We start from the raw sequence: 27,505 nt of genomic DNA, 5'->3' as shown, positions 1-27,505 counted from the left end.
GCATAAGAAATTCTGGACTTATTTTTTTTCTATTTTTTCCATGAAATCTCACCTCTTTAAAATTGTTACAAATTTAGTTTCCCTTGATTCTCAGCTTTAAATTCAATGGATCTTGATAGTTAATCTAAAGACTCATTTGTCTTGATGTTTTCATGAAACTACCTTGGGATATCTATATATTGCATCAGACTGTGGTTGCTATAGGATTTGTTCACCGGCTGTGAGAACTATAGGGAGACACTGGCCCTACTTGCAGAGCTATACATGGCTGACTTTCCATATTGAAGGCTATAGAGAAACCTTGTACACCTGGAAGAATCAAATATTGAATTTAGAAATGTTGGTCTCTTCTGATGTGACGTGATCTAGTTGTGACACTACGCCCCATATTCTTCAAAGATATTATTGTGGTATGATTATGGCATAACTAGATGTACTTTATGCAAAATAGGTCATGTGAGATTGAAAAGTTATGACTTACTGAATATCATTATCCTATTTGAATGCATGTACCATTTTGGTATCTGAATTTAGGAATATTGGCTATGCATCTATTACAAATGTGTCTACACCCAGGGGACACTCACTAGGCAGAAGACACTCAGTTTAGATGGCTGGCTGAGAAGGGCCATTAGGGAGAACAATTGGGTTTAGAAGAAGCTAATCTCACACTACGGAGCCTTCCTGAGGATGCTACAAACAGCGTCTGACTCATGGCTGCTATGACACTATGGGATCATGCGACCAAGTCACTTGCTACTGGACTCCATTGTAGAATACTAGCATTTTTCCACTGAAAGGCATGGGAACTGAAGTTGGAGAAAAAAGGGTTCCTGCAATATACAAAGCTATTTAAGGCAGAGGAGTGACATCAGCCTGGGTTCTTTACTGTCTCCGCCCAAAGGAGATGCTTGGAAACATCTGAGAAGCTAGGACTAAACTTGGGGAGAAGGGCTGAACCAAGGTTGGAGGGATTTCTAATCCATGAAAGGTATACCTGGGCTTTTAAACTGCAAGCAAGTGCAGCTTGTGATCAAGAATCTCTGTAAACTGCCTAAAACAACAACAAGGGTGAGAATTTGCTACTCTTCATTTCTTTAGTATATTAAGCTTAGATTGAGTGTTTGTTTTATTTGCTAAGTAATCTTCTTTGATCTGTTATCCCTAATAGTCACTTGAAATCTATCTTTTGTAGTTAATAAACTTGTTTTTGTCTAAAACCAGTGTGTGGAAATCATTACTTGGGGCAGAAAGCTGTATATATTCCTCTCCACATTAAGGGAGGGGGCAAATTTCATGAGCTTATGCTGTACAGTTCTCTGTGCAGTGCAGGACGGTATCATTTTGGCTTTGCCTTCCAAAGGGGGGTGTGCACTTGAGTACGTGGCAGTTCCTTAGCTGAGCCTTCCCATGCAGAACTGATCTCAGCATCTGTGTGTAGAGCTGCACCTGGGTGTCTCTCTACCTGTGTGTGTGGCCTGTCGCAGCAGTACACTGTAAAGGAGTCCAAGCTGGTAGGTCAGGTGGGCTCAGTGGTATCCCAGTTCCAGGCAGCACCCCAAGATTGGGGCGGTGGGGGGGAATCAATCACACTAGTGCTGTAAAGTGTCAGTATTTGCCATGTTACAATATTACAGTAGGTAATCCTCAGGCTGTGCATAAAGGGATAGGGGAAGCTTGGAGTGTATTGCATGTTTGACAGCTTTAGTAAGTACTTGATCCATGACAGATGTTATTAATACTAAGAAACGTGCTCCAGGACCTTTGGCTAATAAAAAGTAAATGTGAACTGAAGATGGTGGAATCTTGCAGTGGAAATTAAAGCATGAAAGGGATCAAATACCTGTAGGGAAAATGCTTCAATATATTCAGTAACTTCCAGTTCAGGAAATGTGAAATTGTTGCAGACCTGGAAAATAGATGGGATTTAATGTATGAAAATTAGACAATTCACTGGATAAACTTAGAGTGATGAAAAGCTTTAGAACTAAAGAACCACTTCAGTTCTTTCAAAATGCTTATCAAAATTGCAGTTTAAAGACTTAGCTACAATGCATTTAATGAACAAATGTAAATGTATAATCATTAAGAGCAATTTGAGTTGTATATGGCTTTTGTGGTATGAGAACGCTGAAGCAGTTGTATGGTCCCTTACCCTCAAGACCATAATGCCATTAAAAAGTAACCCTTTTGACCCAATCAAAGTGGCTCAGGAAATGTTTAACTATGTGTTTCTATTTCCTTTGTGTGTTAACTTCCAGCTTTGGTAGTTAGTAAAACTTCAGAAGTGAATATTTTAATTAGAATATCTTTTTTTTTAATTCCAGTTGAGAGAGGCAAGCAGAAGACTCCTAAAAGTTCATGCATACACACACCAACCTCTCCAGCTGTGCATTCAACTGAAACAAAAACACGTGAATTGGCACAATACAAAGCAAAATGTGAGAACCAAAGTGAAATTATCCTGCATTTGAAGAAATTCTTGGCAAGCAGTAATCAGAAGTTTGAAGCATTAACAGTTGTGATCCAGCACCTACAGTCTGAGGTAAGGCTATCCAAATGCAGTAGTCTTTGTTTGAATTTGGTGCTGTCTTCTGAATCTGGCAGGGCCTCTGGATATTTAATTTGTATTCATAACAGGTCTTTGTTTGCCTCATCTGGTGAATCTATGAAGCCTACCCAAAAAAAAAAAAAAAAAACAACCTTAGAGCCCAGGTGAAGTGGCTCAGGCTTATGCTGTTGGAGTAAAAATAATAGTGTGTTTTGGGCTCTGAGACCTAGCTCTAGGGAGGACAGTCTCTGAGCCCAGGTTCCGGCCCAAGCCCAAAAGTCTACACTACTATTTTTAGCCCAACAGAGTGAGCCTGAGTTACTTGACCCAGGCTCTGAGACTCACTTGCACAGGGTTTTTTGCTGTGTAGATCAGTGTTAACATAGACTTGGCAATTCAGAGCTCTGGCATCAGTGGGCTTGCCATGGCAGTTATGAAAGGTGTTTTTTTGTTTGTTTGTTTGTTTTTTTAAATTGCTTGAGCTCTGGCATCTTTCATTACAAATTAAGCACTGGTATAGATGTACCCATAGGAACCTTCCAGTAGGAGTGCTTTCTTTTTTTTCTATAGCATTCATTTTTTGTACACTTACCTCTATATAGTTTAGAGATTAAACAAGATGTTGTATTGTGTATCTCTCTTCCTATGGGGGAAGTCTTCATAGAAAAGTAGGCTGTCAGCTGTTACCCTTCTCTGGGCCTTTTTTTCTCATAGAACCTTTGATATGACTACAATTGAAAACAGTATCCAGGATGAGGTTCTTTGCTTTCAATGTCTTCTCAGTGTTAATTGAAGGCCTCCAATTAATCATACTCAATATATGTCAAAATACCATTAAACTGTCCCTTGGTAATACATCCTAACGTTATTGACCACCTGCGTTGAGCAAGTGTTCGTTATTCTGTTTACCATAATTTGCTGAGATCTTCTAGTGACTTAATTTACTTGACAATAAGTTGTGTACAACTAGTTCAAATTATTACATCCAATATATACACTGTACAATCTCCTATCTACTATCTTGAAAACCTTCTGCAAATAACATGATCATTGTGTCACTGCCATAGCCCTGTCTTCTTCTGCTTATAAAGTACAGAACTCTCTTTGCAACTCTTAATGACACCCCTGGTATCAGCCAGTCAAAAGCTAAAATTTATTGTAAATATTTTCTGTTTGGAGACTTGTCCCCATAGCCCTTAATTTTAAAGAAAAATTGTTTTTGTAGCATGTAAGGATGGTGTTACACTTGACGAGCAATCCAGTCAATGCTTAAAGGCCCTTTAGACATGGTTTGCTCTTGTACAAAAAACCTAGATTCAAGTGATTTCAATTTATTATTTCAGTTAATGGAAGCAGGAATATTCTGTGACATTGTTCAGCTTCTGTGTAAAGGGTAAGCATCTTTCCTGATCACTTTTACAGTAAGGCGAAGGGGTGGATGTGACACAGAAGACCCAGACAAGTGTATTACCCTGTATCTGACAACTTTCTCAATATTTCACCAAAGGGAGTCATATGTGGCCTCTGCTGAAAGCTAAGAACTAGCTAATTGTCGTGGTTTATTGCAATATGTTTGATTGAGAAACAAACAGTTTATCTAACATAGGATATTGTATTCCAAATCTGATGGGAGTGAGACCTGTCACCTGAGGAGAGGAAATCGAGAGCTAACTCAATTACCATGAGAAAATGGACATCTGTCAACTGAGCCAGTTTGTGTTTACACTCTGGGCCAGATGCAGGATTCAGAGTTTACAAGGACAAAAAGAACCCAGTTAAGTCTCTCAATAGGGACCTCCAAATTGAAGGACATGAGTCTTTAATTGTACAAAAGAAAGAGGACAAGAAGACTGTCAGTAGGGCCAAGGGGTGGGGGTTCCATGAAAAGTGGATCCCAATTCTTTGGACTTGCCAAGCTCTGCAAAGGATAACCTTGGGGTGAGAAATACTTTATTAGACAGGAAAATAATTTATTAACAAGTATAAGCTATAGGTTGCATTTTGTTTTTCTTATACCTGTAACTTTGTTTCCAAATTTATGCTTGCTTGTATTTGAATTTTTACCTCAAGCTCTGTTAACTAAACTGCAACTGAAACCAACTTAAATTTCCCTTTGAAGTCTGCAAACTGATTAGATTGGAGTTGGAGCCAAATTTTCTTCAGGACTATCAACTTCAGACGATGCCTGCCATTAAAAGCTATACTATCAAAATTAATTATTTGTCAGATCTGTGTTGTCTCTCCTGTTCTCTTGATGGACATAGTTTAACAGAAGTCCTAGTGCCTATTAAACTTCCACACGTTTGAAATAACTTTTACTGCATTTTCCTCCACTAAAAATGGACTCTATGGTGTTGCTGTTAACTAAAATTCTTTGTAAAACACAGACAAATCCAAATCCACCCAGCCCCATTGGAGTAAAGTAACAGGAGGGCACTCTGTCTATATATTTCTTTAATTAGTTCTACTAATGGTACAGTATTGTTTTTCCTAATCTGACACAGGTATTGCCCCAAAGTTGTGTTAAACCCTAAATCTACCTTTACTATATGCATGTAGAAGCATTATCTTGTATTTATCATACTGTATTAGGAAATTATCAGTCAACCATTAAACTCTTTAGCTATCAGAATTTGCCCAGATTTCTATAGTTAGACTTAAGATTTATTAAGGGTAGTCTTTATAAATGTGATATGCTTGAAGTGTGGATAAGCAGTTTAAGATTTAAGAATTTTTGACATTAAAATTCTAAAATCCAGCTTTTACTTACCGGGAATTCAAGTAACTTTCTCTCAATTATTGTTGTAATGTTGCAGCAACAAACTAATGAAAGATAGTGATCTTCTTGGCAGCTAGAGCATTTATTGGAAATGAGCAAGGCATCTGACGTAAATGTCAGAAAATAGACTGACAACTGTTAAGTGTGTGTGTGTACTTGCAGTGTTAAAAGGACACATCAAATTGAAATCTAGTCAGTTAAAAATGTTGGTGTCATTATACCTGTTCTGTTGTCCCTTGCCAAGTTCTTGTGGCTTTATATTGTGCTTTCCTGTTTTTAACCTCAACAAGCAAGAAGAGGAACAATGAAACTCCGAATACTCTGTTATCAAATGCAGGCTAAAACTAAAAATTCTTTCTTCTATTGTAGTAATCTTGGTAGGCGATGGTTGCAACTGTATCAGGTTTAAAAAAAAAAATGGAGCAGTATGGTTTTCAGCTGATGATTGATTTTAACTTTGATTTTTTTATCAACTTATTCACTATATTAATCTTCAAATGTATCATATTATTAGAAGTTATTTACATTAATGGAAACCACAAACTTAGTTTAAAAGATCTGGCATAATGTGTCTGTAGTAAATTCAGTAGGAACCAGAGTTTGTTACATTAAAACAAATCTGAACCCCAGATTGTACTGTCATTCTCACTGATAGTTTTACAAGAGATTATGAGGGTGGTCCCTGTTACAGACAACGTCCTGAAAATCTATCAGTTTTACCCTCTTAAACCTTCCCAGCCAATACTCAGACCTCCTGCTTGCTCTCTAAGATTGTAACTGGGCCACTTTTTGTTGTAAAATAAAAAATGATCCATACTTTGTGTAGAAGTAAAACTCTTAGATATTGCTGTTTGTTCAGACAAATGTTAAATATTATTAAACCGGTTTTTCATCCACTTTGAATTAAAAGTCCAAATGTTTAGAATCAAACCCAACCACTAAAGTACCAATGAACTCATTTTAGCTCAAAACAATAAGTTGGGCTTCACCTTTGGAAATTCAGTGCCAATAAAAAATATTTTCTCACACTGATAGAAATAGAGTAACTCTAGACATGCTGGTCTTCTCCACAGTATTATCTAGAGTACATCTTCTTTCTTGAACTTCATACTCTGAAGCTATTCTGTTGAGACTTATCTTTTAGGTGAAAATAAATTGCATTGTGGTAGTAGCTTGAATTAAGTGACATGGCCACTGCAGTGATATTAGCATAGATCTTGCCTAAGTCATGTTTTTTTAAGTAATACATGAATTTGTAATTATTGAACATTTGTGTCCTGTTTAGAATAAGGACGATTGTACTTAAAATAGAATATCTTATTTGGACTACAAAATATTTATATGCCCATTATATGCAAAATGAACTTAAGAATAAGATACTTAAACTGTGCTTCAGAAATAAGCTACTGACATTTTGAACAGAGAACGGAACAGCTTAGAGAAATGTAGGATGAGAAGCACACATGTCTGGAGCACTGTCATGGGTGGGTATAAACTGTCCAGGAAGGAAAGGCTGAGGAGAAAAGGTGGAGGAGTTGCACTATATGTAAGACAGCAGTATGAATGCTCAAAGCTCCAGTATGAAACTGGAGAAAAGCCTGTTGAGTGTCTTTGGGTTAAGTTTAGAGATCAGAAGAACAAGGGTGGGCATCTGCTATAGACCACCAGACCAAGAGAAGGAGGTAGACGAGGCTTTATTTGGACAACTAACATAAGTTTCCAGATCACAGGGCCTGATTCTCATGAGGGACTTCAATCACCCCCACATCTGCTGGGAGAGCAATATAGCAGTGCACAGACAATCCAGGAAATTTTTGGAGAGTGGTGGGGGTCAACTTCCAGGTGCAAGTATTGGAGGAACCAACTAGGGGCCGTGCTCCTCTTGACCTGCTGCTCACAAATAGGGAAGAATTGGTGAGGGAAGTAGAAATGGGTGGCAACCTGGGCAGCTGTGACCATGAGATGGTCAAGTTCAGGATCCTGACAAAAGGAAGAAAGGAGAGCAGCAGAATATGGACCCAGGACTTCAGCAAAGCAAACTTTGCCTCCCTCAGGGAACTGATGGGCAGGATCCCCTGGGAGGCTAATATGAGGGGGAAAGGAGTCCAGGAGAGCTGGCCGTATTTTAAAGAAGGCTTATTGAGGGCACAGGAACAAACCATCCCAATGTGCAGAAGGAATAGCAAATATGGCAGAAGACCAGCTTGGCTTAACAGAGAAATCTGTGGTGACCTTAAACCCAAAAGGAAGTTTACAAGAAGTGGGAACTTGGACAGATGACTTAGAAGGAATATAAAAATATTGCTCGAGCATGCAGGAATGTAATCAGGAAGGCCAAAGCACAATTGGAGTTGCAGCTAGCAAGGGATGTGAAGGGTAACAAGAAGGGTTTATGTAGGTATGTTAGCAACAAGAAGGTGTTCAGGGAATGTGTGGGATCCTACTGAATGGGGGAGGCAGCCCAGTGACAGATGATGTGGAAAAAGCTGAAGTACTCTAGGCTTTTTTGCCTCAGTCTTCACGGACAAGGTCAGCTCCCAGACTGCTGCACTGGGCAGCACTGTATGTAGAGGAGGTGGGCAGCCCTCGGTGGTGAAAGAACAGATTAAGGACTATTTAGAAAAGCTGGGCATGCACACGTCCATGGGTCCAGATCTAATGCATCTGAGGATACTGAGGGAGTTGGCGGCTGTCATTTCAAAGCCATTGGCCATTATCTTTGAAAACTCATGGCGATTGGAGGAGGTCCTGGATAATTGGAAAAAGGCAACTGTAGCGCCCATCTTTAAAACAGGAAAAAAAGAAGAATCTGGGTAACTACAGACAAGTCAGCCTCACCTCAGTCCCTGGAAAAATCATGGAGCAGGTTCTCAAGGAATCCATTTTGAAACACTTGGAGGAGAGGAGGTTGATCAGGAACAGTCCACATGGATTCACCAAGGGCAAGTCATGCCTGACCAACCTGATTGCTTTACATGGTGAGATAATTAGCTCTGTGGATATGGGGAAAGCAGTGGATGTGATATATCTTGACTTTAGCAAAGCTTTTGATATGGTCTCCCGCAGTATTCTTACCGGCAAGTTAAAGAAGTATGGATTGGATGAATGAACTATAAGGTGAGTAGAAAGCTGGCTAGATCATCGGGATCAACGAGTATTGATCAACGGCTTGATGTCTAGTTGGCAGCCAGTATCAAATGGAGTGCCCCAGGGGTCAGTCCTGGGGCCGTTTTTGATCAACATCTTCATTAATGATCTGGATGATGGGATGGATTGCACCGTCAGCAAGTTCACGGATTATATTAAGCTGGGTGAAGAGGTAGATATTCTGGAGGGTAGGAATAGGGTCCAGAGTGACCTAGACAAATTGGAGGATTGGGCCAAAAGAAATCTGATAAGGTTCAACAAGAATAAGTGCAGAGTCCTGCACTTAGGACAGAAGAATCTCATGCACTGCTACAGAGTAGGGACCAACTGGCTACGTGGCAGTTCTGCAGAAAAGGACCTGGGGATTACAGTGGACAAGAAGCTGGATACAAGTCAACAGTGTGCCCTTGCAGCCCAATATGCCCCTAGTCGTCTTGGCAACATTAGTAGGAGCACTGCCAGCAGATCAAGGGAAGCAATTATTCTCCTCTATTTGGTACTGGTGAGGTCACATCTGGAGTATTGCATCCAGTTTTGCCCCCCCCTCACTACAGAAAGGTTGGGGACAAATTGGAGAGTCCAGTGGAGGGCAATGAGAAGGATTAGGGGGCTGGGGCACATGATTTATGAGGAGAGGCTGAGGGAACTGGGCTTATTTAGTGTGCAGAAGATAAGAGTGAGGTGGAATTTGATAGCAGCCTTCACCTACCTGAAAGAGGTTCCAAAGAGGCTGGAGCTAGGCTGTTCTGAGTGGTGGCAGATGACAGAACAAGGAGCAATGGTCTCAAGTTGCAGTGGGGGAGGTCTAGGTTGGATACTGTTGAAAAACAGTTTCACTAGGAGGATGGTGAAGCACTGGAATGGGTTACCTAGGGAGGTGATGGAATCTCCATCTTTAGAGGTTTTTAAGACCCAGTTTGTCAAAGCCCTGGCTGCGATGATCTAGTTGGCATTGGTCCTGCTTTGAGCAGGGGGTTGGACTAGATGACCTCCTGAGGTCCCTTCCAAACCTAATCTTCTATGATTCTATGACATTGCTGTCAGTCCTCAAACAGTGGCAAGAAGAGGACTGGAATTTTGATTCACAGTATCCAGGAACGTTTTACAGTGAGATGCATCCTGGTGAGATAGCCCAGGAGAATTTGCAGGCTGGAACCCATGTGGTTGAGAGAATGATGAGAAACTAAACTCCAGAGGGCATGACAACTAAGAAGCAGATATCATGATGTCAGACTGTGGAATAGGAGAAACAATTATGAGAGGCAATATAAGCATGAGTTAAAGGAAGTGTGATTTAAAACACGTATGGAAGTGGGTCATCAATCTATGAGCAGCCATAGTTCTGGCATTTCCTGACTGAGTGTTTGAATGAGTGCAACTATAACATTCTCAAGTTAATTTTCTATTATTGGAATTTCTTAGGATTTTAAAAATCAGAGGATTTAGAAATCACTGTATTTTCAATGTCTGTCTTCAGTGAATGGGATGTCTTGATGAGCATGGTTATATTAACTACAGCATTTTTTCCCCAATAAAGACTCAGGAAATTGAAGTCCCACGAGCTGCCATTGGAAGCAGATCAGTTGAAATTGCTTTAAGACAGTGGTCGCCAACTGGTAGATCGCGATCAACTGGTCAATCATGGAGCCTCTGACATTCAGTCTCAGTGACTGAGACTGAGATTGTAAGAGGCTTCACAAAGGCAGTGCATCCGGTTCCCTGGCCCTGCACTGCTCCTGGAAGTGGCTGGCATGTCCGGCAGTGGGTCCTGGGGGAGGGAAGGGGACAGGGTCTTGGTGTGCTGCCCTCGCCTGCAGGCCTCACCCCTGCAGCTCCCATTGGCCAGGAATGGGGAACTGCAGCCAATGGGAGCTCTGGGGGAGGTATCTGCGGATGATGACAGAGTGCGGAGCCACCTGCCCTTCTGTCCTCCCCCCCCTTACCCACCCCGAGCTGCTGCTGGACATGCTGGCTACTTCTGGGAACAGTGCAGGGCCAGGGCAGGCAGGGAGACTGCCTTAGCCCTGCTGCACCGCCGTCCGGGAGCTGCCTGAGGTAAGCAGCACCCTGTTGGAGCTTGTACCCCGAACCTCTCCTGTCTCCCAACCTCCTGCCCTAGCCCCCTCTCAGAGCCTACACCCCAACCTGCTGCCTGAGCTGTGAGTCCCCTCTTGGAGCCAGTACCCTGAACCCCCTCTGCACCCCAAACCCTTCCCCGGGCTCAGCCTAGAGCCCCCTCTTACACTCCAAACCCCCCTGCCCCAGCCCAGAGCCCACTCCCCCTCCTGCACCCAACCCCTGTCCCAGCCCAATGAAAGTGAGTGGCGGGGGGGGGGGAGGATGGAGTGAGCGGGGCATAGCCTTGGAGAAGGGGCAGGGCAAAGGGTGTTGGGTTTGTGTGATTACTGTTGTTTCTACGTTTTCTTTGAGCTAGACTGTGAGTTGCACTTAAATTCAAAAAGTGATCTTGTGCTTAAAAAGGTTGGAGACCACTGCTTTAACGTTATGTCTATAATTCAAATGCTGTGGCTCACTGACCAAAAAAGCTTTACCCTTGCTTGTGCATGCTTTAAACATTTTAGTCAATCATACTGAATATGCAGTATGAAATAGATGATTTAAATCAATTTTAAATACAATTAAACACTACTTCAGTGAAATGACTGATAAACGAGTTATTTAATTGAGGTGGCCTTCTATTGTACTGGATACGCTGGATATTTCAGAGTGGTCTCAAGACAGAGAAAGTTGCCTAATAAAAGGGCTCTAGTACAGGGTTCAGTGTGAAAAGTACTGAGAAAAGGTGCTTTTACTGCAGAATGTGTTAGTTATCCAAGTAGTCGGAATCTCTAGATATGCCTTAAAGAAGTTTTTAACACACATGATTTCTGATTATTTCCTGGATTATCTATGTGAAAATGCCAAAATAGTGGTCAAGAAATGAACAGACCCTACACTAATAAACTCAAGGTAAAAGGGAGTAGATAATGAAGGAGGGAGCCTCTTCCCCTCTTCCCCACAAGGCCACCTAAATGATTCCATAAGGTCTATTTCACTTATCAAGCAGGACCATTTTGAACATAATACTTCACACTTGAAAATGCTTTTTATGCTTATATTTCAGATACCTTCAAAAAAGTGGTTAACACAGGAGACTAGAGGCACAGAAGTGTCACTGGCCCAAAGTGAATGAGTCAGTAATTGTGAACCTAGATCACCTGACTTTCATGTGCTCTAACAAGATGAAACTGCTTCCATGTTAAAAGAAATCTTGGGGAAAAAAATACTGAGAAATATATAGAAATCCCTGATGAAACTATGAATTTGAGTCAACTGTGTCTTTAAACCAAAATACAGATTCATGATTAGATGCGGGGAAGAATAAACCTGTACAGCAAGTAAACCCCAATATAAGAAAATGGATGAAATAAGAAATTATCCAACTAGCATTTTCAGCATCACTTTCAAGAGGCAAAAATTGTACTGAATAGGGTCTTCAATATATCTGTGACTAACCTGCTACATCTCTTGTCTGAAATTTAACACTGGCATATTCAAGTTATGCCTGAAGTTGGGGAGCAGGAGAAAGAAATATCCCATAAAGAGTAAGAGCTTTTCTACACTTACAGAACTGCTGCTGCACCAATGTGGCACTTAGTGTGCAGACACTACCTACCCCAATGGGAGAGTTTCTCCCATTAGCATAGGTATTCCACACAACAGGGATGGGTAAGAGCTATGTTAATGGGGAATCCCTCCCCTGGATATAGTGCTCTCTACACTGAAAGTTAGGTTGGGAGCTGGGTTTTCCACATCCCTGAGTGACACAGCTATACTGACATAAGTTTGTAGCATAGACCAGGGCTAAGTCAGACCTATTTTGAATTGTAATTAGGCTTAGGAATCCTGTCTGACTAGACCTACTCAGTTCAGTGTCACCAAAGGAATGAATAAACATCCGATGGTTCAGAACTTGTATTAAATAAAGCCATTAAACCATTAGAGACTTCAATATATATTCTCTGAAGACATTTAAATCTCAGGCTACCTATTCATGAAGTGTGGAATTTTTGTTTACTAATAAGCGAAAGGCAAATGAAAATTGATTCCCTAGTAGAAGTGTTCTATTAAAAATGGGGGGGGACATTAACAGAAACTGAAGGTGATGAGTACCACCCTTAGAAAACACTTTAAAAATTGTGTCAGAAGACAGGTACTGCTGAGACAAACGAGTGTCTTGTAAGAAGTTTGTTTGCTGTAGTATAAAAACTTTCTAGTGCCCCAAGGAATGTGGTGAATCCAAAAAGGGTTCCGGAAACAAAACCACCAATAGTATTTTAGTGGTCCCATAGTTAACTTTGCTGCCTCAATTTTGTATTTGAAGTAGGGTAGATAGTAGGCTCTGTCACTGACTCTTTTTCTTAAAGCATGAATTAAAAAATACATTGCTTCTGGGCTCTTTAAAGATTCACCACAATGGAATCTTAGTCTAAGTTGCCCTCATACACCAACCTGTTAGCACTTCATAGTTATTCATTATTGTGTTTCGAATGCATTTTGGAATGTGTTTTGTGAACAGCACTTTGTAAAAGTAGAATATCAGCTGATTTCACCAGCTCACTTTGCCTCCTAAATAAGGTGAGATATAACTGATATTTCAAGGTAAACTTTTTGGACCACATTCATTTAGAATTCATATTTTGTTCCAAATCAAAGCATCTGCTTTTATTCATAAATCCTTTAGGACCCAAACTGATCTTTTCTGTCCAAATATTGAGACTTAAATTTATAAAGGGTCAAATTATGCCATCCTTGCTCTATAAGACTACTTGTGTATGTACTACTTGGGTGTATAAGGAAGCAGAAACTGACCCAAACTATCAAAGTATATGTAATTCTGATATGCAAATTTTGGAGGAGCAATGCATAAACCTCAATAGTTATCTTCTAGGGTAGAGTTAATGGTGCAAGAATGGGTGACCCAAGAGCAGATTATAGAAAAATGTCATTCACTGGGTTCTACAATGTGGCCTGTGGCCAAATTTACCTCTGAATCAGAGGTGTAGTCTCATGAAAAAACAGGTCCCAATTTGTGATGCTTCATCTTGATAAAATGAGCCTCTGCTTGGATAAGATGGTGCATTCCATGCTGTGAACTGTTACCATCTAAGGCTGCATTTTACAGTTAAAAATAGGATGGTTGCAATCTAGCAGTTTGCTAGGTGCTATATCAATTTGCAGAAGACTAAAGTGACCTTTTCCTGGCAGATTTGGATGCTTATATTGTAAGGACTATTTGCAAGTAAACAAAACCTTAATTTATTATACCTGCCTATAGTTCCTAATGTTTAACATGCCTTTTTCCCTTTGATTTTTAGGAGTAGGGAACGACAATTAGACAGCAAGACTCATTTGTCAGGTTTTCCGTTTTAATGATAAAATTAAGATCACCATTTATACAACAGTTAAAAATCATTTAAGTACTTGCTATACTAATGAGATTCTATTTGATGCACTTAATTGAAATAATTTAACTTTTTGCTCAAATTCATAGATTGAAGACCAGAAGGGACCATTGTAATCATATAGTCTATGGTCTGTGTTATATAGGAAGTCGGAACTTCCCCAAAATAATTCCTAGAGCATATTTTATAGAAAAATCCAATATTTTAAAAATTCAGTGATGGAGAATCCATCCCAACCCTTGGTAAATTGTTCCAATGGTTAATTGCCCTCATCATTAAAAATATACACCTTATTTTCTCTCTGAATTTGTCTAGCTTAAACTCCAGCCATTGGATCATGCCATGCTTTTCTCTGCTAGGCTAAAGAACTCATTATATTTGTTCCTCAGGTAGATACTTAGACTATAATCAAGTCACCCTTTAATTTTCTCCTTGTTAAGCTAAATACATTGAGCTCTTTGAGTCTATCACTATCTAGCATGTTTTCTAATCCTTTAATCATTCTCATAGCTCTTCTCTGAACTCTCTTCAATTTATCAACATCCTTCTTATACTCTGGGGGTAGTGTTCCAATAGCAATCTCACCAGTGCCAAATGTAGAAGTAAAATAACCTCTTTACTCCTACTTGAGATTCCCCATATTGCATTAGCTGTTTTGGCCACAGCATCTCCCTGAGTGCTCATGTTCAGCTAATTATCTACCATGACCCTCAAATATTTTTCAGAGTCACTGCTTCCTAGGATAGAGTCCTCCATCCTGTAAGTATGGCTTACATTCTTTGTTCCAAGATGTAGACACTTACATTTAGCTGTCTTAAAACACATTGCTCTGTATCAGTAACATGTCCTCTTCATTATTTACCACACTCCCAACTTTCAGTGACTTTTTCTTCCAGGTCATCGATTAAAAGTATTAAATCAGAGGACCAAAAACTAGTCCTTACAGGGCCTCACTGGAAACACCCCACTTGATGACTATTGTCTGTTCCCAGATACATTTGAGACCTAAAGTTAGCTAGTTCTTAATGCATTTAATGGGTGCAAAAATGCAAAATTAAAGTTAATTTTCATTCCAGTTTTCTAATCAAGACATTGTGCAGTACCAAATCAAACACCTTAGAGAAATCTAATTATATTACATCAACACTGTTACCTTTATCAACCAAATTTGTAATCTTATTAAAAAAAATACATTAGTTTGACCATCGTGAGGCATGTCGTGATCCTGATCAATGAGGGACGTTTGGAACCTGCAAGGATCCTCTAGCAGACTGTGGCACTCATGTCAAAATGAGCAGATAGGCAGTATCAGGTCCCGGTGATGGGATATGAAGAGTTCTGTTCCCACCCAGTGCTGGGGTCCCTGGTGGTGACAGCAGCTAATGAGAGAACTCACTAGGGCTACCAGAAGTCAATCCCCAAGGACAAGGAGGCAAAATGCCTCTATTTGCTCTCCAAAAAGGCATACGCCTATTGCAGCCCCTCCAGATGAGGATCTCCAGTTGTCAGGTTGTCCTAGCAAAATATGATCACATCAAGGGTGTTGCAACAATCGATTTGACAAGCTAGACAGGACTGCAGGGATGAATTCCAGATTATCCTTGTGAAGGGGTGTTGGGTAGCTAGAACCACACTACAGTTGGCCCTGAATGCCACAGATAAGACAATAGCAATTGCCATGTGGCATTCCTCCTGGCTGATTTCATCAGGTATTGCTGGAGAACTGCGAACAACAAACGAAGACTTGCCATTTGAAGGCTGCTCACTTTCACAAGAGACTAGATGAGGTGATAAAGTCCCTCAGACTCTAGGGCCACCTTCAATCATTAGGAATGTATGCCCAGACCTCTTTAGGTTCCAGCCTGATCAGTGGCACCAACAGCCATACTCCTATTTCATATGGCTACATTTGGCATTTCAAAGCGCTGCCGCGGCAGCGCTGCGGGAGCACTGCCACAGCAGCGCTTTGAAGTGTGAGTGTAGTCAGAGCGGCAGCGCTGGGAGAGAGCTCTCCCAGCGCTGCATGTAAACCACATCCCTTACGGGTGTAGCGTGCAGCGCTGGGAGCCGCGCTCCCAGCGCTGCTGCCCTGATTACACTGACGCTTTACAGCGCTGTATCTTGCAGCACTCAGGGGGGTGTTTTTTCACACCCCAGTTGCAACGCTGTAAAGTGTGAGTGTAGCCAGGCCTCAAGGAAGAAGCACACCATAGGATCCATCTCCCAGTAGCACCATTCTGCATTAGTGCTGACCATGCAGCAAGTTTGATGTGATATGTGAGGACAGCATACCATCGCCTTTCAGGAACCCTCTGACACACTTCCGACAGGTCTGGTCCAGTATCACCCCAAGACTACTGGGTGCTGGAGGTGATCCAAACAAGTTACACCATTCAGTACCTTTCCCTTCTCTCAACTGTCCCTCATTCTCATCCCTGTTCAGGGACCCTTTCCATGAGAATCTGTTTGGACAAGCACTGCAGTGCTTTCTCACTCTTGATGCTATTGAGGCTGTTTCCTAACAACCGAGGGAAAAGGGACTTCTATTTGCATTACTTTCATATCCCCCAGAAAATGGGGGCAGGGTTCAACCAATACTGGACCTCAGATATCAGTGTCAAGAAGCTCAGGTTCAAGATGGTTCTCTTGCATCCATTGTTCCCTCCTTGGACCAGAAAGACTGGTACATTTCCCTCAATGACAAGGACATGATTTTCACATCATGATTCACCTGGTGCATGGGCTGCTCCTGCGGTTCGTTAGACAATCTTTGCTGACACTGGCGTTTGCCCTTTGGTCTGTCTTCAACACCCCACAGATTAACAAAATGCCTGCTGGTGACAGTTTAACTCAGTTGTTCCCTTAGTCCTCTTTTCTAAATTGAACAGTCCTAGTCTTTTAAACCTCTCCTTATATGGAAGCTGTTCCACACCACTAATAATTACTGTTGACCTTCTGTGTCCATTTCCAATTCTAAATCTTTTTTTTTTTTTTGAGATGGAGTGATGCGTACTGCATGCAGTTTTCAAGGTGTAGGCATACCATGGATTTATATTGTGGTATTATATTTTCTGTATTATCTATCCCTTTGCTGATGGTTCCTAACATTTAGGTTTTTTTGCCTGCAACTGCATATTGAGTGGATGTTTTCAGAGAACTATCCATGATGACTCTAAAATCTTTCTTGGCAGATAACAGACAACTTAAACCTCATCATTTTGGACATATCATTGGGATTGTTTTCCAGTGTGCATTATTTTGCACTTATCAACACTGAATTTCACCTGCCATTTTGTTACCCAGTCACCCAGTTTTGAGAGAGATTTATAACCCTTCACAGTCTGGTTTGGACTTAACTCTTAAGTAATTTAGTATCATCTGCAACTTTTCTGCCTCACTTGTTACCCCATTTTCCAGATAAATTATGAACATGTTGAACAGCACAGGTCCCAGTACAAATCTCGGAGGGATCCTGCTGTTTATCTCTTTCTAGTGTGAAAACTGACCCTTTTTTGTCTTATCCTTTGTTTCCTATCTTTTAATCAGTTATTAATCCATGAGAGGACTGACCTTCCTTATCCTATGGCTGCTTATTTTGCGTAAGAGCCTTTGGTGAGGGACCTTGTTAAAGACTTTCTGAAAGCCCAAGTACACTATATCCACTGGATCACCCGTGTCCATGTACTTGTTAACATCCTCAAAGCATTTCTAATAGATTGGTGAGGCATGATTTCCCTTACAAAAGCCGTGTTGACCCTTCCTCGACATACTGTGTTCATCTGTGTATCTAATAATTCTGTTCTTTCCCATAGTTTTACCCAATTTGCCTCGTATTGAAGGTAGGCTTGTCCACCTGTAATTGTCAGGATTGCCTCCGAAGCCTTTTAAAAAAAATGGTGTCACATTAGCTCTCCTCCAGTCCTCTGGTATAGAAGCTGACTTATTACTGTTAGATTTATCAATTTGTTCCAAAACTGCTTCTATTGACACCTCAATCTAGGGCAGTTCCTCAGATTTGTCACCTGAAAAGAATGGTTCAGGTGTGGGAATCTCCCTTGCATCCTCTGCAGTGAAGACTGATGCAAAGAATGAATTTAGCTTCTCTGCAGCAGCCTTGTCTTCCTTGAGTGCTCCGTTAGCACTTCAATCATCCAGTGGTCCCACTGATTGTTTAGCAGACTTCTTGTTTGTGATGTACTTTACCAAAAAAAAAAACCCCCACCCATTTTTTGCATGTTTTGCTTAGTTGCTCTTCAAATTCTTCTTTGGCCTGCCTCATTATGCTTTTACACTTGACTTGGCAGAGTTTTATGCTCCTTTCTATTTTCCTCAGTGTCATAACATTTCTTCCCAGATCTGGACCTTAGCGTTCAAAATATGGGTGTTAGCATGAAAACCTCCAAGCTTAGTTACCAGCTTGGACCTGGTATCGCTGCCACCAGCTAAGAATTATACAGTGCCTAGCTCACTGTGGTCTCCCCAAACCTTCCCTGGGGGACCCCCAGACTCAGATGCCTTGCGTCTTACAACAAAGGGAAATAACCCCTTCCCCTTGTTTCCTTGTTACTTCCTCCCAGGCTCCCCTCCCTGGACGACCCTAGGAGATTCCCTGCTTCCAGTCCTGGAAACACAAGTACCGAGAGAGCTAATCTCTCCCCCTCACCCAGAGGGTATGCAAAGTCAGGCTTCGTAAATCTAACACACAGAGATTTTCCCCTTGACTTTTTCCTTCCACCAATTCCCTGGTGAGCTTCAGACTCAATTCCCTGGAGTCCCCACTAAAGAAAAACTCCAACAGGTCTTAAAAAGAAGGCTTTATATAAAAAAAAGAAAGAAAAAGACATTAAAAATAGTCTCTGTAATGAGATGACAATATACAGGGTCAATTGCTTAAAGGAAAAAAATGAATAAACAGCCTTATCCAAAAAGAATACAGTTTAACACATTCCAGCAACTACACACATGTAAATACAAAAGAAAACAATATAAACCTATTCTCTTACTATCCTTGTACTTACAACTTGGAAACAGAAGATTAGAAAGGCAGGAGATAGAAAAATCACTCTCAGAGCCGAGAGGGCACAGACACAAGACAAAGAACAACAAACTCACACCCAAAACTTCCTTCCACCCAGATTTGAAAAAGTCTTGTTTCCTGATTGGTCCTCTGGTCAGGTGTTTGGTTCCCTGTGTTAACTCTTTACAGGTAAAAGAACATTAACCCTTAGCTATCTGTTTATGACACTCAGTATTTAACTTGCAATTTTTGAAGGATGTCTTTTTGTCTCTAACTGCCTCTTTTACTCAGTTAATCTCGGTGGCATTTTTGGTACTCTTCCTGTTTTTTTGTTTTTATTTGGGGTATATGTTTAGTTTTAGTCTCTCTTATGGTGTTTTTAATACATTTCCATGCAGCTTGCCAGCATTTCCCTGTTGTGACTGTTCCTTTTAGTTTCCATTTAATTCACCTCTTCAAAAAGGGGAACAACACAAAAATGAAGTTAAGTGCTACTGTGGTGGGTTTCTTTGGTATTTTCTCCCCTAGAAGGATATTAAATATAATTACCTTATGGTTGCTATTACTGAGTGGGTTCAGCTATATTCACCTCTTGGACCAGACCCTGTGCACTGCTTAGGACTAAATCAGAATTGCCTCTCCCCGTGTGGGTTCCAGGACTAGCTCTTCCAAGAAGCAGTCAATAACGGTGTTTATCTCTGCATCCCATCCTGTGGTGACATTTGAGTGTAGATGAAATCCCCCATTATTGGGGTTTTTGGGGTCTCTCTAATCTCCCTGATCATTACACAATCACTGTCAGCATCTTGGTTCAGGTGGTCAGTAGTATATCCCTACTACTATATTATTATTTAAGCATGGAATTTCTATCCGTAGAGGCTCTATAGTTGTTTGATTCATTTCAGATTTTTACTGTATTTGATCCTATGCTTGCTTTCACATATACTGTCACTTCCCCACCAGCATGACCTACTTCTGTCATTCCTATACATTTTGTGCCTGGTATGCATTGTACATTCCTATACATTTTGTACCTGTCTTATCATTCCACCAGGTTTCTGTGATGACTATTATATATGTATCCTCTGTTAATACCAGGCACTCAGGTACACCCATCTTAGTATGAATTAGTATGAAAAACTCCTTGAATTTGTGTACAAATGTTTATAAAATTTGTCAATGTGTAGTTGCCCGCTTTGAAGTGCTTTAATTGAATGGGACTCTTTTGACTTTCTCTTCAGTTCCTACCTGTATTTTATCAACGTCTATCCTCTTCTCTTTAGTAGGATATACAGAAACCCCTTTAATAAACCAATCCCTAAGGAATATCTGTCTGAGCTGTGCGCTCCTCTGCACTTGTCAGCTTTCCCCTAGCCCTTATTTTATAAACTCTTCTGACCTTTTTCATTTTACATGCTAGCAATCTGGTTGCATCTGAAGAAGTGGGTTTTTTACCTATGAAAGCTTATGCCCAAATAAATGTTAGCCTTTAAGGTGCCACTGGACTCCTCATTGTTTTTGTGGATACAGACTAACATGGCTATCCCCGATATTATTTTTATCTAGGTGCCCCAAGAGGTCCACAACCTTTGCACTCAGCAGTCAATTCACCATGCAGTTCTCCTAGTTATCACAAACCCAACTACTTATATTTCTAATAATCAAATCCCTGCATTACTATTGTCTGTCTCTTCCTAATAACTGGGGTCTCCTTCCCTGGAGAGGGGTATCCTTAGTGTGAGAGGATACCATGACATCATCTGGAAGGAGGTCCCAGCTTTGGCATCTTTATGTCTGCTCCAGTTTGATCTTTCCCAGGAACTTTCATCCTCCTCAACAACATAGACTGTCAGACTGGGGGTGGAATCCTAGAATATCAGGGTTGGAAGGGACTTCAAGAGGTCACCTGGTCCAGCTCCCTGCTCAAAACAGGACCAATCCCCAACTAACTGTGTTCCTGAAAGTCTCCTCTATGTACTTCTCTCTCCCTGAGAGACTTGGTACTTAGTCTCTGAGGGCCATGTGTTGCTCTTATGATATGCACACATGCCACCTGCCCACAAGGCAGGCAATCATACGTGCTGCATTCAGTGCAATAAACTGGATAGTCCCCAGACTTCTGCAGCCATTATTTTTATTTTGCGGGATGTTTTATTTTATTTTTTTTTTTGGTTTGGGGGGGGCGATTAACCTAAGTTTAGTGTGTGTATGTTAGGTGTACCTGTCTCTCAATCCTCTCACAAAAAATCCCATTTGCTAGCTCCTCTGGTTGCTTAAGAGGGTTTGAAGAGGCAGCTTTCTCCCTCAGTTAGCCCTGCCCTGCTTGTCAAGCAATCCTAAAGGGATTAAGGATCAAATGATAGGCTAGATTCTCATCAGTAAACTTTCAGCCTAGCCATGCAGGTTACTTGGCGCAGTACACAGCTTCCAAAGCATACCATGCTAAACTGAATGCAAGCTAGCATCCAGCAAACTCACCCACATGTAGTCTCTCCTCCTTCACCTGGAGAACTCCCTTGCAGAAAACTCCCATCTGCTACTCCTGTTCACTCTGTGCAGAGAATATCAAACTGGATTGCCCAGTGCATCCAAACATACTATCAGTTAGCAGGTAGGTAAACATCCAACAAGATTCAGGCCCAGTCCACTAGACTACAGTCCAGAGCCACCCAGAGGATTCAGTGGCCTGGGGTCTTCGCTGCCAAATTGCCGCTGAAGACCCAGCACTTTGGCGGCGGATCCTGGGGCAGAAGAATCCCCCGCCGCTGAATTGCCACTGAAGACCAACCCTTGTACCTGCTGCCGAAGTGACGGAAGGACCCCCGCTGTGGGTCTTCAGGGCACTTCGGTGGCAGGTCCCAGAGCAGAAGGACCCCCACCCCTGCTGAATTGTCACCGACGCTCCGGAGCGGAAGAAGCTCCGGGGGCCTGGGCCCCATGAGAGTTTTCTGGGGCCCCTGGAGCAAGTGAAGGACCCTGCTCCAGGGCCCCCGTAAAACTCTCGTTGGGGCCCGGGGCCTGGGTCAAATTGCCCCACCGGGTGGTCCTGCTACAGTCCAGCTCTGTGGTCTCCCTAGCAAGACTGACTAGCCAAGATGCTTGCAAAGTGGAAACCTGGCTGTAAAGTGTATGCATTTTCTAAGCACTACACAGTGGTGTAAGCAGCCAGGGGTATGGCAGGTTTTGGGAGATTAATACTACAATCACAAACTCCCAATACCCCTGCCACGAGTGAGGGTCACAGCTGGGGAGTCACCAGCTGTGGAATATGCACACTGACTAGCACTTGAAGAAAAAGAGTTTGGCTACCTGTACAGTAGTGAATGTTCTTTGAGATGGTTAGTCCATATACATATTCCACATCCTATGTGCCACCCTTGCTGCTTCAGAGTCTAGATGTCATGAGCTCTTGTGGTGGAGAAGGAACTGGGTGTGGCAGGGTGCTTCTGCCCTTTGTACCCTCCCATAAGGAAGGGAGGGGGTCATAAGCTGCCCTGAGGAATACTGCTGACTAGGACATTCTGATGGGTGTACGCTGGATGTGCACTTAGCAACTGTGGACTCTGTACATGGACATTGTATCTCAAAGAATATCGATTTTGTGCTGATAGGGAAACTAAATCAGAAAAGGGTGGACAGAGTTGATCACACAAATTAGCAATAAATACCCACTTCTCTTGTCTTTTATAGACCAGTATCCTCTCCACTGGACCATGCTGTCTGTGTATGACAGTTACCTTTATCCCACAGGCCAAGGATCATCAAATTTCATCATAGCTGACTACATCATAATAGTATTTTGTGACTTACCCACCTTTGATTTTCAGAGATCACCTTCATATCCCATCCACATTGTAAAACATCCCTGTAGCGACTACAGCCATTGCTTACATTGGGAAAGAACTTTGTGGGTTTTTAGATGTCTTCAAGTGCGGTTTAGCAGCAGAAAAGAAGGGAAGATAATATTTTAGCACCATGTAACCAGCAAGTGCTCTGTGGACCACCAGAGATCATGGACCATAATTTGGGAACTGCTACTCGATGCTATCTATGGAGTAATGTAGGTGTGTATGATACTTAAAAATAAACTGGTAGATCCATACCTGAAGGATTTTACATTCCAAATTAGATGTAATACAGCAAGAAGTGATAGATAAAAGCTACAGCAGTTGAAAGGGTCCTGATATATTGATGTTTATGCCCTTCTAGACACTTCTGTTTTTGTAGTTAACTTTGTTTACATTTAATGGTCAGGATATTATGAGCATTGAGTGCTGAAGAAATTTTTTTTGAAATCCCCTGAGAGAAGACACGGGAAGTCTCAAGACCTGATTTGTTAATCATACAGTTAATATGCTTTTTAGGAAGGGTATTTAATTTGATAAATACAGCTGTATATAAATATTGTGATGCCTGTTTCTAGCAAGATGCAACCAGCATCTCAAAACTACAGAATGAAATGTGTATATCATTTCATTCAACATTAATGTGGACCACATTAGTGTAAAATATTGGTGCCTATTTGAGATGGCCTTGTTGCTTCAAAGTGGGAAGCAGTGTGTTATACAGATCATCCCAAACAAGTGTCAATAAAACCCTTATACTACTCCATGTATTCACATCATGTTTTATATATTAGAAATATTTAGAATTTTAACAGTTTTATTGGTACTGTTTTTTCATGTCTGCTTTTCAAGGCAGGATCCCTCAGTACCATGAGGTTATCTGTGCAGGCTACCAAGAGCAAACTCATAACTTTAGAAACTTCTAAATATGACCTCCAGCCAGCTTTTCTTTACCTATATTCTCTTGACTTGAACAGGACCTTCTAGGGCTAGAAGAGTTTCCATTGGAATATTGAAAGGGAAGATACCAAGTGGTCTGAAACTCCCATGTCCAGCCCTGATGGGTTGCAATATTAAACTTTAACCTGTGACGGTAACACGCATCCCAGAGGTACCCAGTGTTTTGAGCCACCTCATTACCACCTAACCTTAGCGTGAGGAAATCTTGTCTGTGCCTGCCGGGCATCAGCCCCCTAACTCCAGCAGCCACAGACAACACAAGCATTCCCCTCTAGGCCTTGCAGGCCCTGCTGTCTCTGTACTGGTTAGCATCAGGAACAGCTCAAGCCCTCCGAGCATCTCCCTGTTCTGCTGGATGCTCTCAGTATTTAGTTTCACTGCTTCCAAAGAAACAGTACCCCCCAGCTTACCTGTTTCACGTCAGATCACTGCTTCACTTAGTTTCAGATCTAAGTGTTGTGTGCTGTGTGTGTTTATTCAACCACAGAGATTCAAGTAATAGCAAGTAGAAGTAGTGAAAACAGGGTGTGGGGGGTACACATTCATAACATGCATGCTAGAACCTAAGCTTTATTAACAAGATACTTGTGGATTCTGTTTTATAGCCGGGCTGGCTGTTAGCATGTTTGTCTTATGAAAGGAGGTTGTTAGCTTGCCTCTTTGGTGAGGGATCCTTTGTGCTTCCTTGTACCCCCTGGATATCCCCTAAGAATCCTTTGTCCTTAGTCAGGAAGAGGCCACTCCTTGCTCTTTTTGTCCTGTAAATTTCCTCTCCCCTAGATTTTCCAGTGTCTCCTTCTCCCTCCCTCCCCCCTCTCCCCCCGGCTCAGTATGCAAATAGGCATACATTGAGAGGCATACAATGTCCATAAGACCAGACAGGCAGATAAGCATCAGTTACTTCATGTCTGAAAGGAACATATCTGAGACATGTTACTCCTGGTGACCTGCCTTACCTTTAAGGTCTTAAGAACATAATTTTCTGCATCAAGGTATAACTTCTTAAATATTATCCTTACAAACATTTAGCAATGATCATGATATCCAGCGAGCTACAGCTCTTGGTGGAGACCTCGTTCATCACCTTTTAGAGAACTGTGATGCATGTATCTGACTCAGGAGATCCCTATAAAACCCTGTGCACCCCGATGCCCTTTGCCAGTGTGGACCAAGAAGTTCCTGGGTCACAGGCAGTACAGACTATTATAAGCATGGGCCTCAAACTAGTGTGATTCTGAGGGAAATTTGGAAAACTCCATCTTTTTCATGGATGGAATACCTCTCTTCCTGGTTTGGGCAGCTGTTTGTTTTTTGTTTTTTTTTATGGCAGCTGTCTGAAGCTGCTCAGATGTTTGGAATGTTACAGGCAGTCCCAATGGAGATGAATTTGTGAGCAGAGTGTGGGTGAGGTGGCCAAAGGTGCATGTAAAATGGATAGCACTACACGTGTATATAAAATGAGTATTAAAAAAACCCAGACATTTCAATATATAAATAACTTTTCCATTGCTGATTCTTGGAAACTTTCCATTTAGCAGTTTAAATACAATTCCAATTGATTTTGTTTCCAGAGGAGGAAATAAAATTTTGTTTAGAGTTTATACTACATGGCACTTGTAACTAGTACCAGACTTAGAGTGATAGTTTATTGGGCAGGTATGCCTAACTAAAGCCAGATTTACCACTTCTGTCATACAGTCTTTAACTGTAATAGCTAGTTGAGGGAATTAGTTTTACACATATCAAGGAATGCCACAAAGCAAAACAGGACTTAGACTTTAGTTTCAAGAGCTGCAAGACACACTAGGTATAGAACTATATAAACTTTGTTCATTCTATAGTTGGGACTACTATACTCTGGTATAGTCCCTAATCCCTTCACATTCCCACACAACCTTCAAAATTAGAAGAAAAAAGTTGATTTGGACAAACTTTCTATGTATTTTTGTGCCATTAAAACAGATCAGTTTGAAAAAAGGACAGACACTAGTTATTCAGCCTTCCTACTTGATCCGGCAATGAGGTCATAATTGTGCTTACAGCCTACCTGTTGCCATTGAGATAACTGATGTCACAAATTTAGAATGACGACTACTTGAGTGTTCCATGAAGTTTTTTTTAGTGGGATGATCCTTGCTTAAACATAGATCTTTCATTAATACCAAACAGCTGGAAAAATGAACAAATCTAAACTAATTTCTCTTTGTAGATGACTTTTAAAACTGCTGCATTAATTTTTAGTCATATTTTAAATTAAAATCTTGCGAAGCATGTATTTATTTCTACTTTGATGCTCCACCCTGAAGTACTACTATGTCATACTGCATAAAACTTGAAATGCCTATGATAGTTTTGATTGGACCACTCAAACTTCATCACATCTTCATATTCTTTAGTATATTATCACATTTCAGTTTCAAGTCTTGCAGGTTTGGTTTTATTTTGTAGAACTCCACATATGTTTAGGACTACAGTTGCCTCAGCACCTAGCTATTGCATTTAATACGAAGCTATATGACAGAAGTGGTAGGTCTAGTTATTGTTTCATGTATCTACCTAATATGCTTGCATTTTAAGTATTGCATTCAGATTTTACAAAAGCCTGGAAAGAAACTAGAAGGAGCCCTTATTTTTCTACATCTGGAAACAAATGTTTAGTGTCTGTTTTCTTTGAAGGTTTTGTAACTAACAAGGAAATTCTTTAAAGAACCAGAAAAACTTTGACAATTATCTGACTTAAATTGTCTGTCTGTTTAAATACAGACTTAAAAAAAAAAAGTCTCTTCTTTTTTTACAGTGGGTCTAGTGATGATAAATGTATGAAGAGGTTTTGGTAGAGTTCAACAACCATGGCTCTAGTACTACTTAATTTTCTGCTCTTGTGCTCTCAAAATTTTCATTTTCCATAAATCTGTGTCTGGGAAAATCTAATTATTTGTCTTCAGTGTAACTGACATGCAACAATTCAGCTAATGTTCGCAGCAGTGAATTTTAAACAGGCTACTTGAATTTGGATGTGTTGGTAACTGGTAAAGCCCAAATTTACCATTATGCTAGGCACTGTTTGAATGATAAATCCAGTGCTGGCTTTTAGCAAGTGACAGTACTGAGTGGATTTGTACCCAAGTAGATTGTGCCCAACTTCCACTCAAAATCAGTGAGAATTAGGTTCCTAGCTCAGTTAGGTGCTTTTGAAAATCTAACATACCTAACCAGAGCCAGCATACGCTGGGCAGATTAGGGCCCTGGAAGTTCAGTGTGGGTACATAGAATGCCCTTTGTGAGGACCTGATATTCTAGGAGGCGAGCAGGCCTTGGCTAGCCTGCCCCAAAACAGTTAGCAAAGGAGAATGCTGCTTACCCATATGGCTGACTTAGAAGTGCTTACTCTCCTTTTCATTCAGCATCATTGTGTTTTATAATAATAATAAAATAATAAATATAAATAAATAAAATAAAAATAAATAAATAAAAATAATAAAATAATAATAAAAGGCATACCTGCCATGTAGTATAAAAACCATTCAGTCCCATGGAACTTGGAGGGAAGACAGAGTCTTGGCTGGCTGGCTGCTTTGCCCTGTGGCATTGCTGTAGTGGCATTGCAAGAAGTATACTTAGGCTCTGCTCACCTTTCAGATGGCACACAGGTCTCACGAGTGTCCTGCCTCTAACCATCCAGGAATTGCTTCTCCCTGTGACCAATACTGATTCTCAGGCCTTGTCTATACTTAAAATTTA

The 27,505-nt window shown here is 41.1% G+C and overlaps 1 protein-coding gene across 6 annotated transcripts in view; it reads left to right on the top strand.

Moving 5' to 3' along the window:
* Window positions 1-27,505, top strand: part of MTUS1 (microtubule associated scaffold protein 1) — a 206,426-nt gene that overhangs the window by 134,357 nt on the left and 44,564 nt on the right. For all 6 annotated transcript variants that reach the window (XM_030564301.1, XM_030564297.1, XM_030564300.1 and 3 more), the window contains one exon: window positions 2,328-2,545. In XM_030564301.1, the coding sequence (XP_030420161.1) occupies window positions 2,328-2,545 (218 nt within the window). The remainder of the gene's footprint in view (window positions 1-2,327; window positions 2,546-27,505) is intronic.

The sequence above is a fragment of the Gopherus evgoodei genome, chromosome 5 (assembly GCF_007399415.2).
Source record: "Gopherus evgoodei ecotype Sinaloan lineage chromosome 5, rGopEvg1_v1.p, whole genome shotgun sequence".
In the NCBI taxonomy this organism is placed as follows: domain Eukaryota; kingdom Metazoa; phylum Chordata; order Testudines; family Testudinidae; genus Gopherus; species Gopherus evgoodei.
This window is presented reverse-complemented; position numbering and strand designations above follow the sequence as displayed.